At 35.9% G+C, this 19659-nt stretch overlaps 1 protein-coding gene across 1 annotated transcript in view; it reads right to left on the bottom strand.

Moving 5' to 3' along the window:
- The window catches only part of Myo3a (myosin IIIA), a 203283-nt gene that overhangs the window by 164090 nt on the left and 19534 nt on the right, over positions 1–19659 (bottom strand). The window contains exons 3-4 of the mRNA XM_046442267.2: positions 14972–15076; positions 14294–14393 (exon numbers count right to left, since the gene is read on the bottom strand). Of these exons, the coding sequence (XP_046298223.1) occupies positions 14294–14393; positions 14972–15076 (205 nt within the window). The remainder of the gene's footprint in view (positions 1–14293; positions 14394–14971; positions 15077–19659) is intronic.

Raw genomic sequence — 19659 nt, 5'->3', positions numbered from 1 at the left:
AACAGAGTTCTTAAAAACCACAAAAAATAAAATAGATCTAAGAGACACAGACACAACATTATACAACAATAAAATACACATTCATATCATATTATTCAGAAATAATATGATATGTATATAAAAAGAACTTATATACTAATACTACAAATCATTACTGAAAGAAATTGTAAAAAGATACAAACAAATGTGTACACATTCTTGTTTGAATTGGAAGACTTAATATTGTTAATATATCAATATTACCCAAAGGAATCTACAAATTGAATGCAATTGTTACCAAAATTCCCATTAACATTTTTTTCAGAAACAGAAAAACTACCCTAAAGTTTGCATGAAGTTAAAGGAACCCTAAACAGCCAAAAAAATTCTTAAAAAAAACCAACCAACCAAACAAACAAACAAACAAAACAAACAAAACGATGAAGTTGGAGGATTCATACTTCCTGATTTCAAAACTTATTTTTAAAATGTGGTAATCCAAGCACTGGCATAAAGACAGACATACATGCCAATGGGATAGAACAAAGAGTCTAGAAATAAAGAACTGTATGTATGATCAGTGGATTTTTTTGATAAGAGTACCAAGACTATTCATTGGGGAAAGCACAGTCTTTCCAAGAAATGGTGCTGGGAAAACTGGATATTTACATGCAAAAAAAATGAAGTTGGACCTTTACTTAACACCATATACTAAAATGGACTCCAAATGGATCAAAGTCTCAAACATAAGAGCTAAATCTACAAACCCCTTTGAAGAAAGCATAGGAGAAAAGCTTCTTGACATTGGATTTTAGGATGATTTCCTAGAAAAGACACCAAAAGCATAGGTAATAAAGGAAAAAGTAGAGAGAGTGGACTTTGTGAAACTCCAAAGCTTTAGCCATCAAAAGACACCACTGACAGAGTAAAATTAACAGGGTAAAAAGGCAACCCACAGAATGGGAGAACATATTGCATATCATATATCTGATGAGGGATTAATATTCAGAATATATAAAGAACTCCTAAAACTCAGTGACAACAGAACAAACAACCTGATTTCAAAATGTGCAAAAGACTTGGAGAGAGATTTTTCCAAAGAAAATATACAAATGACCAATAATCAGAGAAAAAGATATTCAACATCATTAGAAAAAATACAAACCAAAACCTCACACCCATTAGCATGGCTGCTATTAAAACAAACAAACAAACAAACAAAAACCCCAGAAACTAGCATTAAGGAGAATAAGAATAAAACAAAACACTTGTGCACCGCTTGTGGGAATGTAAATAGTACAGCAATTGTAGAAAACAGTGTCACAATTCTTCAAAATATAAAAATAGAATCACTGTACGACCTAGCAATACCCAAAATAACTGTGTGAGAGGACTCAATGAGACATTTATTTGTACATGCTTTGTTTTTAGAAGCATTATTGGTAACAGCCAAAAGATGTACACAAACTAAGTTTCCATCCACAAATTAATGGATGGACATAATTTGTCATATAGATATGAGGCAATATCCTTCAGCCTTAAAAAGAAAGTAAGATTTGACACACACTATATTTGTCACACTACATGGATAAATCTCAAGGACATCATCCTAAGTGAAATAAACCAGTAACAACAAGACAAATAATACACAATTCCACCTTATGAGGTACTGAGAGTAGTAAGATTCATAGAAACAAGATACAATGATGGGTTTTGGGGTTTGGAAGGAGGAGAAAATGGAGAGTTATAACGAGTACAGAATTTCAGTTTTGCAATATAAATAGAGTCCCTTGGATAGATGGTAGCAATGGTGACACAATAACATGAATATCTTTAATACCACTCAGTTGTACAATTAAAATGGTCACAATAGTAAATTTTATGTTTTAAACACACACACACACACACACACACATACATACATACACACACTGATCACAATAAAAATGTGTTATTTTTTAAAAGGAAAAAAAAAGTAGAATATTTTACAGCTGCCCTAGGAGAAAAAGGCCTAAGACCTCCCCATCACATATACAACTTTCTTCTTAATGGTTTTTAAAAGATTTAAAGTACATAAATAATCATATATGATTTATAAACAGTGCTATATCTGATAATCTTGTTTAAATAGTATTTAGTAAACATATGCAACACTCCACGGTTGATATTTTTCAGAATTATTCTACATCTCTAATAAAAAATACATTGAAGTGTACCTTTCAACAAAACACTTTTCTCTCCCTAAGCTTTTTTTTTCCCTTTGTTAATTCAGAAGATAGGAATAAATCAGTGATCCTTTATTGCTTATGGGTCAAAAATTACTTAGTGAATCTCATGCAGGCTATATCCTTTCTCTCTAGGAAACTTATATTCAGACAACCTTTTGACATATAAGGGGGACCAAAAATCTTCTGATGGTCTCCTTCCACTATCTTTGAGATGGTCATCATTATACAAAATTCATGTATGAAGATGTGAATTTGGTGTCAACATACCTTATATACAAACAGAGATTTGATAAATTGTGGTATAAAGGTGTATTAAGAATTGCAATGCAAAAAAATTATGAATGTAATGCACTCCTCAATTGTGATATATGTAAGAAATAATAAATAAATAAATTTTTGAAAAATCTTCTGATGGTCCTGAGCCAAATGATATTCAAAGTTCTCCCCAGCTTTAACACTCGGTGAGTCTATAAGATGAGTCCAGGTTGGAATGGCTGGCTCTACCTGGCTCTAGATTTACCTCTTTCTTTAGGATGTAGTTCAGACTAGGGATGTGACTTAGTGATAGAACATGTGCTCACTCATAAGCCCTGGGTTCACTCCTAAAGTGAAGAAAGTATGGTGTTTTCTCTAAAGACATCAAAATCTCACTGCTTGCTACCTTCTCCTCAGCTTTAGACTCATGAATCGTGTCCAGAGTTGTCTGCACCATTCAGTTCTTTTTATTTTCTCTTTCTTGTTTGTTTGTTTGTTTGATTGGAGTATTAGGGAAAAACCCCTGGTCCTTGCACATACTAGGCCAGGGCTCTACCAGGGCTCTCCCCAGTCCTGAACCACTCAAGTCTGCAGAAGTATGCACTTGTACTGGACCTCAGTTATAGACAACTGAGTACACACTCTACTTGTTATTCATGGTGCACTCTCATTACTGATCCCTTGTCTCATCTATCATCACCTTCTGTCCCATTCACCTCTCCCATTGTCTTCTCTCCTGCTCTACCACAAGAATCATTCATTCATGTGAAAGCTCTTCGGGCTTTTAAAATCTTAGAGTTGCAGATTAAGATCATTTACAGTTCTAGTTCAAAACACTTATTTTACAATGAGAAAGACTGAGAGGCAAAGAAGTGATTCTTAGAAATATAAAGAAGTCCTCTTTGATTCATTCAGTTATCTCACAATAGAAAATCACACTCGGTACCTCTTATTAAAATCTCTCCTGCTATGTTAATGTATTTTTTTCTGTATTACATAAATCCCTAAATACAAAGTTCTTTTTTTATCTGTTGCTAAGCAAAACCACAACTCTTTCAAAATGTCTGCAACTCACTTTTAACTTACATTACAGATTTTTTACATAATCTAGTTATGTAATTTAATTTTAGCAACTAAAATCTAAAATTTTAAATACTTGTCAGAGCACAGGGTAACATGCGTAACATGCATCAATAAGGGAAAAAAATTCTCTAGAATATTTAGAAAATATTTTTCTCACCCCTTTAAAAACTCTCTTGGGAAAAAAAAATTCTTCATTCACAGTCTTTTGCAGAAGGAGAGGGCCCAGGCAGCCTTGCTGGAACCTTCTCTGTTCATAACTAAATGGACGCAAAGAGAATATCTGATCCAGCTTGGAACAAAGGAGCTTGTTCTCCTACTCCAAATTCCTTTTAGTTTGAGAGATTAAAAAATCTGGGTCAGTTAGCTGTTGGCATCGGACCCATAAAGTCAAACAGCAGAGGAGGTTGAAGGCTAGTGTTTCCTGAGTAGCTTTGGGCAATCTGATAACTCCAGAGGGTGGTCTGCACACACTCATAAAGAAGCAGAGAGCAGAGACTGTTTCTCCATGGACAGAGCAAGAGACAGAGGGAGCAGTCTTGGCTTCTACCTTCTACTTCCCTGACCCGGATCCAGTTACCTCAACCCTGTTCTCATCTATGAGATTGCCTTCTGTATCCTTTCCGTTTTTGGAGCTAGTTTGGATTTCTGGTCCTTATGACTAAAAGAACCTTGTCTACAGTATACAGCATTATCTATAATATCTAATGCCTTAACTCAACTTTGAAACATAATCAGTTTGAAACACTTGAACCCAAGGTTCAACAGAATCAGATCACTATAGAATCTACTTACTCATTGTTCAGTTTTATATAACAAATAATTATAAATGTCCTTCCTTTCAAATAAGGTAGGGGTCATGTCTGCAAAGTTCAATAATACACCCTACCCAAAGTATTAAATTTTTATATATGTAGAAAAATTCTAAAGCTTTGTCAATTATTAAAAATGGTTTTCTCTCTTTTTTTCCAATATATAATTCCATCTATAAGACACTAGCTCTCAGAGTCTCAAGATTCATAACATTCAATTAGTATATATGTGTGTATATATACATGCACATATGTGTATGTGTATATATATATGTATGTGTGTATATATATGCATGTATAATATATGTGTGTGTATGTATAAGTGTGTGTGTGTATATGCTAAATCTCTAGTCTCTACTGTATAGATTTTTTTTTTTAATTTTGACGGAATTTCAACCTTAGAGAAAGTTGGCAAAAGAAATACAAAGTGCATTTTTTTCTGAACCACTTGGGAGTATGTGATCCACATAATGTTCTTTCATCCTAGGAAACTTTAGTTGAATTATTACAAACAAGGACATTCCCCCTATACAACAGTCAAAATCAGCAAGTTTAAACTGATACATTTCTATCATCTAATCTTCAGATGTCTTTTAAATTTCATTAACTATACCACATGTTTTTTTTGTTTTTTTTTTGCTACCGGGATTGAACTCAGGGGCACTCGATCATTGAGCCACATCCCCAGCCCTATTTTGTATTTTATTTAGAGACAGGGTCTCACTGAGTTGCTTAGCGCCTTGCTGTTGCTGAGGCTGGCTTTGAACCTGTGAAAGCTGCTGGGATTACAGGCATGTACCACCGCACCCAACCCAAATATGTTCTTTAAGCAAAACGATCAGGATGAGTTGTTGCTTTTAGTAGCCAATCTCTCTAATCGCTTTCAGTCTGGAATAGTTCTTCAACTCTCCTTGAATTTCATGACCTTGACATTTTTTTTTTAAGATTTCAGGCCAGTTATTTAAAGAATTATTCCCAGTTTGGGCTTGGTAGATATTCTCTCATAACTTTATTTTTGGTAGAAATTTCAGAGACGTGATGCTGAGGTCTTTTCATTGCAGCCCATCAGGTGGTGTATCGAAAGCCATCTGTGGGCTGTGTGTGGACTGTTGCTCTGAGTGATAAGTCTGGCACTGGGAACCTTTCATCGCACCCTGGACAGGGACTGACCGCCTGATGCAGGTGAACTTCCCCCTCAAGCTCTGCCAAAGATCCCACATAGCACCTGAGATGGGTGTGACCTGCCAACATGTCAATCAGCCTGCTGACTGCAAAACATCTTGAAGCAAGATTCTGCCCTGGAAACCTTGTCCCTGCCTTTGATATACCCCCTTAAATAAGCCAGGGGAGCCATTTTGCCTTTGTCTACTTCCAGAACCCTTGTGGGCTAGGTCTATCAGGGGCTTCACTTTCTGTAAATATATTTTTGAGTATTTGTGCTTTGTTATTTACTAAATATTTAAGATTGTAAATTTTAGGGTGGCCTGGATTATCCTGGGCAGGAAGAAGAACCCCTTAATGAGACACTGGCCATAATCCCCTCAATAATGGCATGATTTTCGTTTGTCTCATGACTAGTTACGTTCATTTGGGTCACTCATTAATAGTCGCCTGCCAGTCTTCTTCCCTACAAAGTTTATCGTTTATTATTAATAAATATCTTGCGGAGAGTTATTTTGAACTATGAGACTAATCTTATTTCTTTTCAAAACTTAACCCATTAATGCTAGCATTTTTGAAATTTTTGGGTGAATTAATTATTACTATGATGGCTGCCAAATGATTTTTAATTTTCATTATTCTTTCTGTATTTATTAGCTGACATTCTTCCATAGGGAAAAGTTTTTGGTTTTCTTTCTTTATTCACATGTGTGTGTGGGTGTGTGTGCACATGCATGCACATGTACATGCCTACATGGATTAGCAGATTTCTATTTTCTTCAATGGATTGGCCTCAATTTTATTTTATTTTATTTTAATTTTTAAAATTTTTTTATTATTGGTTGTTCAAAACATTACAAAGCTCTTGACATATCATATTTCATACATTTGATTCAAGTGGGTTATGAACTCCCATTTTTACCCCATATACAGATTGCAGAATCACTTCCGTTACACATCCACGTTTTTACATATTGCCATACTAGTGACTGTTGTATTCTGCTACCTTTCCTATCCTCTACTATCCCCCCTCCCCTCCCCTCCCATCTTCTCTCTCTACCCCATCTACTGTAATTCATTTCTCTCCCTTTTTTTCCCTTTCCCCTCACATCCTCTTGTATGTAATTTTGTATAACAATGAGGGTCTCCTTCCATTTCCATGCACTTTCCCTTCTCTCTCCCTTTTCCCTCCCACCTCTCATCCCTGTTTAATGTTAATCTTTTTCTCATGCTCTTCCTCCCTGCTCTGTTCTTAGTTGCTCTCCTTATATCAAAGAAGACATTTGGCATTTGTTTTTTTAGGGATTGGCTAGCTTCACTTAGCATAATCTGTTCTAATGCCATCCATTTCCCTGCATGGATTGGCCTCATTACCACCATTTATTATCATTATTTTGATGTTCAAATTGTCTTAGATCTGGTCAGAGAGAATTATCTCAAATTGCCATCTATGCCTCTTTGAAGAGCCTCCATAGTTCTTTGAATTTTTTTTTAACTTTCTAGATACCCATAAATTCCAGGCTACCTTCTGTAGCCCTAAAATCAATCAAATTCTCTAAGAATTCTTAACTCCTTATAGTTGAGAACTGTATTTAAAAGCCAAGAGCTAAGTGCTTGATGTGCTCTCTCTTGGGGGTGTCAAATCTCCCAATACCTCTTAATAGTAACAGCTAGTTAAACTCTCTACACATATTATGCTTTTGTTTGTATATATTGAAAACCATGAGCTCACACTGTTTCTTCAATTTCAACCCAACACCACTGGGTTCACTTTATTTCATATTTATAATTTTATATATTTTTCATATTTATAATTCTTTTTTCCTTAAGAATTAACTTTTTAAAAAATTTAAGTAAAAATCCCTGCTCTCAGTGTCCCAGAGTATTTCTTGATGAAGTCCCTAATTTTATGCCTTCACCCCCATCCCTGTGCATATGCCCCCTCACCTTGCTCTGGCTCTTAGAACCCAACTGTGGTCACTGCCATCAACCCACAAGAATATCCTTCTCTTCCCTTCCTGGGGATCCAGCATTCCATCCCAGGACAACACTACCAATGCCCTCCCAGCAGGCCACCTTCCTCACTCCACCAGTCTCCAAACTGTGTGCTGATCTGCACCCCCTATTCCCAGGCTTGCTTGTCCCAGCTAATGGCTTTTTTTTTTCTGAATTATTAAGCAAGAATGAAAGAAATGAAGGATTCTTCCTAGTTTTTAAGTTCAGGTGTACCTGCTTCCCTTGATGCTAAAAAGTGGGTTATTAATGAATAAATCACAACTTCTCTTTGACCTATATTATGCATTGGGGATTTGGTCTAAAATGGGGCATGTGGGTAATAAGAGATTTAAAGCCATAAAATATTCTGTCATAAGAACAATGTCTAAATAAATCACAAAAAAGTACGTTCTGTACTTCTGTATTGAAATGCTAACTATCCTATTAGAAATGAAGTTCCCCAGAGAGAAATCTATAGAAATGAGAACCGAGGACTGCCCTTTAAATTTAGCCTCTTTCATCTTCTATTCAAGATAAGGACTACTTTTTCAGACATTAGTTGACTTGCCTAAAGGGGTTTATCTCCTGGGAAGTCATATTATTTATGGACTGATCAGATACCAGTGACTGCTAATGCATTTCATTAATAATGTTTACAAGCTCACTTGCCTCTTTGCTCTCTAAGGTGTCCGGAGGTTTTCTGTAGAAGTGTATTCCACTTAACAAAAAAAAAAAAAAAAAAGAAAAGGAAAGGTTTTCTTAAAGGTTGTATTCATGACTAGTATTAGCAAACTTAATCTTATTTTCAGTGTAATTAATTTGCTTGATATTTAAAGTAATAACTGAATTCATTACAACATAGAGCAATTGTTTGCTTGTTTTTTTTTTTTTTAACAGAGAGACCCCTGGAACTAAGATTTTTATTCTCTCACCACCCTTTATCAAGGAACTACTACGTGTACAGTACTTAGTAGGAAGCGGGGTGGGATTACTATTTCAGGGCAATGATAATAGCTCAGATTTTCAGGATTATCATGTGTCAGTTATTATGCCAAATAGTTTATACCTAGCATCCTATTTACTCAGTAGCACCAACCTTAGGAAGTAGTAAATATCCTTTTCCACACTGTTAGATGAACAGATTGATGTGCCTGGAGATTTTAAAGAGACTTTCCCATGGTCACACAATTGCATGGAAAATCCTCCCTGTCATTCATTCATTCATTTGGCAGTACTTACAAGCATTTTCCATTTGTCAGTACCATGATTGGTTCTAGAACAAAGCAACCCTGTCACTGTGAAGTTTAAAGCTTAGCAGAACAGCAGTCAAATAAAACATATCGTTATAATAAAGTTTGACAACTGGTTGGTGAAATGAAGTACAGGGTGTTGGGGAGGTGCACAGTCAGGCACACAGAAGTTAATGGTGTACAGGAGTCGGGAGGTTTCTATGCAGATAAAGTATCATACCTGGAACTGGTCAAAAATTCAATATCTACTCTTGATACATAGAGAATTTTCCATTTCTTCATTTTGCCTGTGATTATGGTGCCTCATAACTGTCTGGGAGGAAAGTGAAGCTGAGTCAGATCTGATTAATCTGAAAGCCCTTTTCAATAGAGTTCAGTTTGTCTTGGATAAGTGTTTGCTCCATCTTTCAGAGGTCATCCCTCCTCCTTTAAGACCTTGAGGCAGGGAGAAGAAGAAGTGTGGGTCTCTAGTCTCTGGGGCCATGTGCTTTTGTCTGCCCGACTGGCTCCCTGTACTGGCATCTGGAGCCACTGAGCTTGTGGTCTGTTCTTCTCATACAGCAGACTTTCTTGGTTCCTCTTGGCAGATTAAGCTGAGAACACTCTGAGGTCTGGCTATGCCTCACCTTCAGACCTGGCCCAGGTAATCTGAGCTGTGCCTCACACAACCACCTGGTCCCCTGAGAAACCCTCTCTAGACACTCTTCAGCCAGATTATCAGTTACTTTAAAGTTTTTAGAAACTAAGCGTAAAGATTTGGGGAAGTTAACCTTGAGTCTTTCCTCTGCCTAATCACTCTGCTGCTCCATGGTAACAAGGACATAGCTTACCCCACTCTGTATGCAGCTGACGATGAAGTGGCCTCCTCTGTGCAGTGAATGAGAGTGGAAGTGTGAGGATCAGGAACATCTTCCTGTCCTTACTGTCATCTTCACTTGTTAAAAGCTCAGCTTGCTCTCCTGCCACACTTTGTTTCATCTTTCCATAATCTTCCTAGAATTTGCAAAGGGTTTCTCTCTTCTTTCCACCCTTTTACATGAACCATATGGTATTACCCTGGAAATTCTCTTTTCATATGCTAAAGTAATTTGGACAGACTTTTTCAGGAGACAGCCTGGGCCTTACTACAAATTCCTATATTTGAAGGTTAAAAGCTGAATATTACCCCAGTCATTTTTCTGCATTCCTTCTGCAATAATAAATCTTCCCCTAGAAATGTTGCATCAGGCACAGTGGGGTTAAGACTGTACTCTTGGATAAGTGAAAGAGAAATGCATATTAATAAACTTTAAAGTACTTCCTCAGTAATACGTATAAGAACCCTGAGAAAGACTGTGGCATATTTAAGGTACTGCAAGAGACTGATGTGGCTAATAGGTAACAGGAAGACAGGTTCCCGGTGAGTACCAAAGGATATAAAGGAAGCATTAGTCATTAAGAGCTTATTCTGAAGTAATTCAAATGACCAACAAATTTATGAAAGATACTCAACAGCATTAGCCATCAGATAAATGCAACTCAAAACTACAAGGAGATATCACCCCAATCTAGTTACAACAGTTATTTTTAAAAATCCCCCCCCCCCAACAAAAAAACAAATACTGGTGAAGATGTGGAAAAAAGGTAACCCTCATACACTGTTGGTGGGAGAATAAATTATTATTGCCATTATGGAAAACCAGTATGGAGGTTCCCTGAAAAATTAAAAACAAAGCTACTCTATGATACATTAATCCCACTATTGGGTATATTATCAAAAGGTAAAGACAAAGGTATACCAAAGAAATATATGTTTATTGAAGCATTATTCACAATAACTGAGATATAGGAATCAAACTAGATGTCCATCAATGGATGAGTGAATAAAGAAAATGTGGTGTATATATACATACTATATATATATATATATATATATATATATATATATAGTATATGGAATACTATACAAAAATGATATCCTATCATTTGCAGTGAAATGGATGGCACTTGAGATCATTATAGTAACTGAAATAAATCAGACATAAGAAGACAAACATCGAATGTTCTTTCTTACAGTTAATGAGAACATTTTAATAAAGATTATTAGAGGCTAAGAAAAGAGGGCAGGAAAAGATGGAGGGAGGATGAATAGTGATTACCAAACACAGGTAGAAATGGGTTCTAGTATTCTATTTATCACATTGTAGGGACTATAATCTGTTGTATATATTACAAATAACTCAGAAGAGAGATCAAAGACTCCAAACACAAAGTAATGATAAGCAGATGGAAACATCAATTCCTTTGATTCAATCAGTGCCACATCAATATGTACCATTATTATCATGTGCTAATCAAGAAAAAAATTAAAAGTTTAAGGAGAAGGAAATATCAACTGCTTTGACTTGTTCATTACACACTGTATACATGTAATTAAAACTGTACCCCCCAGAGCCAGGCACAGTGGCACACACATGCAATCCCAGCAGCTCAGGAGGATGAGACAGAAGGATTGTGAGTTCAAAGCCAGCCTCAGCAAAAGTGAGGCACTAAGCAACTCAGTGAGACCTTGTCTCTAAATAAAATACGAAATAGGGCTGGGGATGTGGCTCAGTGGTCGAGTACCCCTGAGTTCAATCCCCAGTACGAAAACAAAACAAAACTGTACCCCACAAATTTGTACAACTAAAATAAAGTCTTATAAAATTAATAAAATAAAGAGCTTATTCTATGTCACTAGAGGAAGTCATTGAATGAAATAACAAAAATAAAGTGGGAGAACTGGATATGTTTGTGGAGAGACTCCCCCTTGTTACAGAATGGACTGGAGGGAAGGAAACAAGACTAGATGTAAGGATTCAGAAAAGTCAATTTCAGGGGCCCAGGCAAGAGGTGACAAGCAGGAGTAAGCACAAGCACGGGGAACTAACAGAGACAAGTTTTGTGACTAGCTGTATATGGGGAGGTAAGGACAAGCAAAGACTTAAGGATGACCCTAAGTTCTGGCTTGAGCAATGAGTAGATGCAGGTGACTTTTTCTAAGACAGGAAATTTTTGATCTATAACAGATTTCTTGTGATGGGTGAGGTGGTAAGATTTAATTTTGGAAATTCTGAGTATGAGGTGCCTGACAGCCATCTAAGATCTTCAGTATCCCATATGAGCTCAGGATCTGTTTTATGACATGAGAAATTAGAGTAAAATTTATTCCAAAACTCTTTACTGCCAGCAGTTGCCTTTTCTGAACACTTTATTTGAACATAAAATGAGGGCACTGATTACTAGATTCTGCAGTTTGTGGTTTACCACATCGTATTCCTTCTACCCTCAAAAAGTTTCTCAATGTACACAGAAATCTACATTCCTCAGGTTTTAATTCAGACAATAACCCACTAATCACTTTTTTTGTGGGGGTGCCAGGGATTGAACTCAGGGACACTCAACCACAGAGCCACATCCCCAGCCCTTCTTGGTGTTTTATTTAGAGACAGGGTCTCCCTGAGTTGCTTAGCACCTCACCATTGCTGAGGCTGGTTTTGAACTTGTGATCCTCCTGCCTCAGCTGCCTGAGCCACTGGGATTACAGGCGTGCACCACCGCACCTGGCCCCACTAATCATTTTTAAGGTGAACTGAATCCATGTCCTCTTACCATGGAGAACAGAATATATATGAAATGTTGGTATTCGATGCCAGACTTGCATTTAAGCGGCCAAATGGCTCTCATTTCTAATTATTGCTGAAAAGAAATCAACAAACCAAATGATCTAAAACCAGTGCTGTCATTTTGTTAGCTATCCAACCTAAGATGATTTTTATTAAAGTGTCATATAAAAAGTTGCCCTATTTATTATCTAGGCTTATTTTTTTTAATCTACCTTATTTTAGAAGATATCCCAGGAAGATAATTTCTCAAAGATACTAGTTTGCCAATTTTTTCTTTAATGGCTGGAAAAGTTGTTTATTTACACTTGTTTGAGCAACTTTTAATCTAGTCTCTATTCATTGTAGTCATTTTTTTAAAAACAAGGGATTTACGAGATTTTAAGTTAACTATCAAGGTCTCCATTTGAAACTGTCTTTGAGTAGAGCCAAAATTATTCTCTGAGGAGAATAATGGCCCTGCTTCTGCAGCAGTGAGGAGTTGCTGTTTTTAAATTTCAAACAGAAGTCCTTATTAATACCCAGCCAGATTGGTCAAGCACATGGTTCTCAACTCAACTAGAAACACAGACTGGCTGCACCCCAGTTATAAATCAGGTAGTTATAGTCAACTCACCGCTGTTCATTAGTTGGCAATAGTCCAGGTCAGAAAAACAATGCACAATCTGATGTGTGTTTGAAGGACATGCTATCATCAGTTTCTCGACCTGCTATGAAATTCATTCCCGGGCTAAGTCAAATACTAAAGTACTGGGTACTTGGATTTTAAAACAATTTGAAATTAATCTAAAACTAATTAAATTCCCTCCGTTCAGCAAAATGAAGGGAGGTTTGTTCATTCAATTTACAGCCAATGAATTGCTATACCCAAAGCAGTAGGTCTACAAAACAGACAAAGACAGGGTCCTGCTTTTCAAAGACCCTGTCCATCCATATTTCTTTTTTAACTTATACATAAAGACCATATAGGAAACTATGGTTCTAAGTGGCGAATATAAAAATAGAGAAATATACAGGGTATAGAAGCACAATGTGGGACACCTTACCCAGCCAGAGTGCAGAGGAAGGGAAGGGGACGAAAGCCTACAGGACACTGAGATGTCCTGGAATACTACCACCCACTCTCAGAGGATTGCTGTAGTGCAGGGTCCAACAAGAGGAAGTATAAGAAAGCACCTTCACAGCTGAAAAGCAGCTGCCCAGATGAGGGTGCATGCAACACAATCGTGCCTTTGGCTGTAACCCAGAAACCTCAAACTGGCTTAGTAAATATGGAAATTTATCATTTCACCTAACAACAAGTCCAGAGAAAGGGTAGACTCTAAAGTCGATTGACTTAGTGACTCGATTATGTCATCAGGGAACCCCATTCTTCACTCTCTCAGCTCTGCCTTTCTCAGGATGGAGCGCTTTATAAGGTCACAAGGAGACCAGACTAGTTTCAGTCAATATGGTAAATGCACAGGATCTCAGGGAAGACAGAGACCATCTTTCCCTGTCTCCTTCTTAGGAGGCAGGAAATATCCCCAGATGACCCTTAATGATATCCCCTCACATCTCAAAAAGCCTGGATTTGGACATGTGCCCATTTATAAAGTCATCAATAATAAAGGCCAGGAGATACTGCTATAGTATTGTGTCATGTGGGACACTATCTGTTTTGTAGAATAAACTATACATTTTACCATATTAGTGTTATGTAGGGCTAAGCTGGGTGACCTGAGAGCTGGAAATCTCTCAATTGCCTATTTATTTATTTATTTCTTACCCAATGAGATACTGATATTTCCCTATTTTCAATGTACAGAAAAAGCAAAATGGTTGGGAAATGATAAGATCATATCATACAGTTCACTATGCGACCCAAATTTATGCATTTAAACAAAACTTACCAAAATCTACCAGCTTAACTCCACCTTCAGTGGTCAACAGAATGTTATTTCCTTTTACATCACGGTGGATAGTTTTGTTGTTATGTAAATGCTGAAGTCCCTAATTGGTGAGAAATAATAATGACTCCTTTTTTTTTAAAAAAAAAAAAAAAAGCATCAAACCAAAAAACATTTTTCATATAATACATTTGGGCAAAATAAATAGTAAATACATGAAAAAATTAAAATTCACCCTTCACTGTCTTACCTTCAGTTAGCCAAATCAAAGATCATCTTTTCCACTTTGGATTATATAAAAATTCACAAAACCAAAGCATGCTCCTTAACTTTTACTAAACATTTGATTAGAAAATGTGTTGATTTCAGTAGAGGAAAAATTTTTATATACTTTTTTTAAGGTGATAGCAAATGAAAACCTATTAATTAAAAAAATACACTTTCTATTTTCATCACTACATGGTCTAAGAAACACAAGAAATCAGAATTCAGGATCCTGTTGCTACAAGGAAAGTCAATTTCTAATGGAAATAGGGATTAGTCATGAAAAGCGTTTCAGACTTTGCATATACTTTTGCATCAATAAATACTAATGTAGAAATATTTTTCTAAAAATAGGATCCACACCTTTTAATTAAAACAGCCTCATAATTAATGCACAAAGAATTTAAATTGCCTTACCATTAATGCTTCATGTAAAATATAGGCAATTATAGGCTCACTCATTCTTTCACCCCTCTTCAGAAATCCTTTCACAAGATCAGTCACGGATCCTCCATTGCACAGCTAAAAAAGAATATTTCAAGATGCATATGACATTGAAGTTTGGGGCTGTAAAAAGATTTCCTAAAACATTTTTTTTAAAAATTGTCCCAATCTTCTGTTTTATATGATTACTTTCATCATCTTTATGGACTCACAAATGAAATGAGCATACAAACTTGTGCGTCCGTACAACTGATTTTTAAGACCGTTTTCATATAAATTAATTTTTAGACAAGAATCTGAAGAAGCACTGAGCTTGATTTTTTAAATTAATGGTAAGAATTATAATTCTACAAATTATTCCCAGATTTTATGATTCAGAGTTTAAAGCAGCATTAGTTTCTGATAGTTAAAGTGGTAGTGCAATAGATTCCGTGGTCTCAATCCATACCTATATACTATTAAATATGTACTCTAATTAAAAAAGTACATCCTTTTGGCAAATTTTGAATGCATTAAAGTAATGATTAAAATAATATTTTAGAAAACTATTTAAATGTAATATTTCCTATATTATTTGCATCCCCTAAATACCCAACAACTCACCCAAAGTAGAAAGAATCTAAATAGAAAACAAGATAGGGGAAATTTTCACATCTGGGCTGTACAAACCTAGGTAACATTAAATCCCATGGGTAACTTTCAAAGAAGCTACACTACTTGCTGGATAGATTAACACTGATATTAGCAGTGAACATGAGAGGGGAAGTAATTTGGCAAATAGTCCTAAACCCTGAGAATATCTCAAGAATGTTTTGGTTCCATAGGTCCTTGATCCTCAGTGTCTGATTCTTTGGTCTTTGTTTTTGGCCTTGCCCCTCAGCTCAGGATTCTTAATGGTGTCTCCCCTCCCTACCCTGATCTACTGGACCTTTTCCAACTGCCTTTGGCGCCCACCAGTGCCTGGGAACTAAAAGAGCAATAATTTCCCTGACCCTCTTCTAACTCAAGTGCAGACAGAAGGGAGGTGAGAGCAAGTATATTTTTAGCATCCTGGTTTGAAATAACTGAATACATTTTCTCAAAACCTTTTTCTGATATGGTAATTAAATTTTGCTGGGTGCCTGAACACTTCTGGTACATTATGGATTAGATAGTAATAGCTAAGATGCGCTGAGCACTTAAAACTTGATGCCATGCACATTTCTAATCCATTTACATGAATTATCTCTAAACCTCACCAACTCTCTGAAGTAGGTATTATCATCTTCATATTAAAGATGAAGAAACTGAAGCACATTCATAATTAGTCTTTCTACACTCAAAAATAATTTCTTTCAGCTAATTCAGGAACGTGTGCAGCCTTGCATTTCAAGAGCTGCATCTTGTTCTGTATCAGGAAGGGGGATGCTGTTTAAACTGGATAAGTAAGACAGTGTTGTTACCCTGGAAGCAACGTACAGGGTCAGACTGCCTCCACTCTGGGCCAGTGATACTGGTTCACAAAATTACCACTGATGGAAAAGAAACTGAATCCTTTACAATTGCAAACCACTTATTTAAAAGGACCCATATTTTAGAACCAGTTTAAAAATTCCTAAAAGCCACTGAAGGAAGACTAAATTTTTCATTCTATTTCTCCAGAGTGTACCCTCTCTTTGACCACACCTTTTGCAGTTGATTCTTGTGGAAGAAATACGAAAGCTATCAGAATAAAAACGGAGTCACTTGTGCCAACACTTACAGAATAAAATAAACAAATACACAAAGCCTGGAATTTATGAAGAAAGGGTTCTTCAACCTGAATCACAAGACACTCTGTCAGGATCACAAACTTGCATATGAAAATTTCTACTAGGATTCTACCTGATAATGTCTATTCAACCTTGGACTATCACCACTCCTGTTATTAATCAGCACCAGGGATTATTGTTTCAAATATTTGATGTGATCATCCTCATTTTGTGTATTAGAAGGAAAAAACCTTCCCTTTGACTCAACCTCTGTGAATATGCACACAGTGTACTAAGGCATGAGTATTCCCATTGTGGTAACCTGCTATTCCCCCCCGCCCCCAAGAAATCAGAATTCTTGGGGGGAAAAAATCTCTTCCTGATTGCTTTATTTAGGTTGACACTATTATTTGGCTTCTTTGAGCATAATGAATTTCAGATTCATCCACATAGTTGCACATTCTTTCTTAAATGCTGTTTTAATGTTGTTTCTTTTTTTGATGCTGAGTATTGCATTGATTGGACGAACCACATCATGGATTTACTCAAAGATATCTCAATTGTTTTCCGTTTTTGGCAATTATGAGTAGACTTCTGTGACTATTCATGTATAGGTTTTTAAATTAATTTTTTATTTGTTTTAATTAGTTATACATGAAAGTAGAATGCATTTATGCACTTTAATATATCATATATAGAAGGGATATAATTTCTCATTTTTCTGAGTGTACATGTTGCAGAATCATATTGGTCATGCAGTCACATATATACATACAGTAATAATGTCTGTTTCATTCTACTATCTTTCCTATCCTCACATCCCTTCCTCTCCCCTTCCATTACTTCACTTTACCTAATCTAAGGTAACGCTATGCTTTTCTAGTACCCGCCACCTTATTGTGAATTAGCGTCCTCATATTAGAGAAAACATTTGGCCTTTGGTTTTGGGGGATTGGCTTATTTCACTTAGTATGATATTCTCCAACTCCATCCATTTACTGGCAAATGCCATAATTTCACTCTTCTTTAAAGCTGAATAATATTCCATTGAGTATATACACCACATTTTCTTTATCCATTCATCTATTGAAGGACACTTAGATTGGTTCATAGTTTTAGCTATTGCAAATTGAGCTGCTATAAACATTGATGCAGTTGCATTACTGTGGTATGCTGATTTTAAGTCCTTTGGGTATAAACCGAGGAGTGGGATAGCTGGGTCAAATGGTGGTTCCATTTCAAGTTTTCTGAGCAATCTTTATACTGCTTTCCAGATTGGTTGCACCAATTTGCAGTCCCACCAGCAATGTTTCTTTTTTGTTGCTGTTTGTTCGTTTGTTTTTGTAGTTGTAGGTGGACAGCCTGCCTTTATTTTATTTATTTATTTTTATGTGGTGCTAAGGATCAAACTCAGTGTCTCACATGTGCAAGGCAAGCACTCTGCCACTGAGCTATAGCCCCAGCCCTCATGTTAATGTTAGTATTAGGTTTTGATTTCTCTTGGCTAAGTACCTGAGAGGAAACTGCTGAAGGTTGTTTGTTTAACCATCTCTACACTGATGAACTATCAAAATGGTCCTACCATTCTGCATCCGCATAAGCAATGTATGAGATTTCTAGTTGCTACACATTCTTCCCAGTACTTGATTTATAAAGTGGATTCTTAAAGCCATTTTAAATGGTCTTAGTATTTCTTTGTGATTTTTAATGTGGGTTTTCCTAATAACTAAGATGTTGGCCATCTTTTCATATACTTATTTGCTGTCCATATATTTTATTTGGAAAATATTCAAAATTTCTGTTCATTTTTTTATTCATCATTTGCTTTCCTATTATTGATTTTTTAGAATTCTTTATATATTTTGGATACAAGTCCTTTATAGGCAGGTATTTTCAAACATTTTCTTCTAGTCTGTGGCTTGCACTTTTATTTGAAGGGTCTTTTGAAGAGCGTTAAGTTCTAAATTTATCATTTTTTTAAAATTTATAGAATGTGCTTTGGGTGTCATATCTAAGAAATTTTTGCCTAACCAAGGCCATAAAACTTTTCTCCTACAATTTCTTCAGGAAGTTTTACAGTTTTCAGTCTCACATAAAGTAGGTGTCTAATTCATTTTAACTTACAGGTGTGGGTTATATATGGATGTGCAATTAATATAGCAAATTTTTTATGTTTGTTAAAAGTGTCCCAAGAAACAGAAGCTAGAACTCTGAATTGAGTTTAAAATCTAGTTGTCAACACCAAGAACAGACAAATCTTAAATGCATATTGCTAAATGAAAGAAGGCAATACGAAAAGACTACTGTTTGTATGATTCCAAGAATACTATATTCCGGAAAAGACAAAACCGGAAACAACAAAATCAGTAGTTGTTAGGGACTCTAGGGGGGATAAATATGGAAAGCATAGTACTTTTAGGACAGTGAAATGAATTTGTGTGATATTATAATGGTACATACACGTCATTACATATTTTATCAGAATCCATAAGCTGTACAACACAAAGAGTAAACCTTAATGAAAACTATGAACTATACACAAAGAGTAAACCCTAATGTAAACTATGAATTCTAGTTAGTTATTAATATTGCTTCATAAATTTTAACAAACCTACTAAACTAATGCAAGATGTTATAATACGGAGGAGTGAAGAGGAACTCTCTGTACTTACTGTTCAATTTTGTTGCAAACCTAAAACTGCTGAAAAAATTCAGTCTATTTTTTTAAAAGTACACCCTAGTTGCTAACACCAAGACTATGTAAAAGGGACCTGAAATAATGAAGGAACACACAAGTTAATCTAAGTTCTATATACAAATAAAGCCCCCCTTTATAGTGTTTTGTCAGAAACTACACTGTTTATTCATGGTTGAATTTTATATCCAATACATTTTTACAAAAGCAAGGTACTGATCCAGAAAAAAATCTTG

This window comes from Marmota monax, unplaced genomic scaffold (assembly GCF_021218885.2).
Source record: "Marmota monax isolate L192 unplaced genomic scaffold, Marmota_monax_Labrador192_F-V1.1 WCK01_AAM20220418_F8-fsc00072, whole genome shotgun sequence".
NCBI classification, from domain to species: Eukaryota; Metazoa; Chordata; class Mammalia; order Rodentia; family Sciuridae; genus Marmota; species Marmota monax.
The sequence above is the reverse complement of the archived record's forward strand: the minus strand, read 5'-3'. Positions and strand labels throughout refer to the sequence as shown.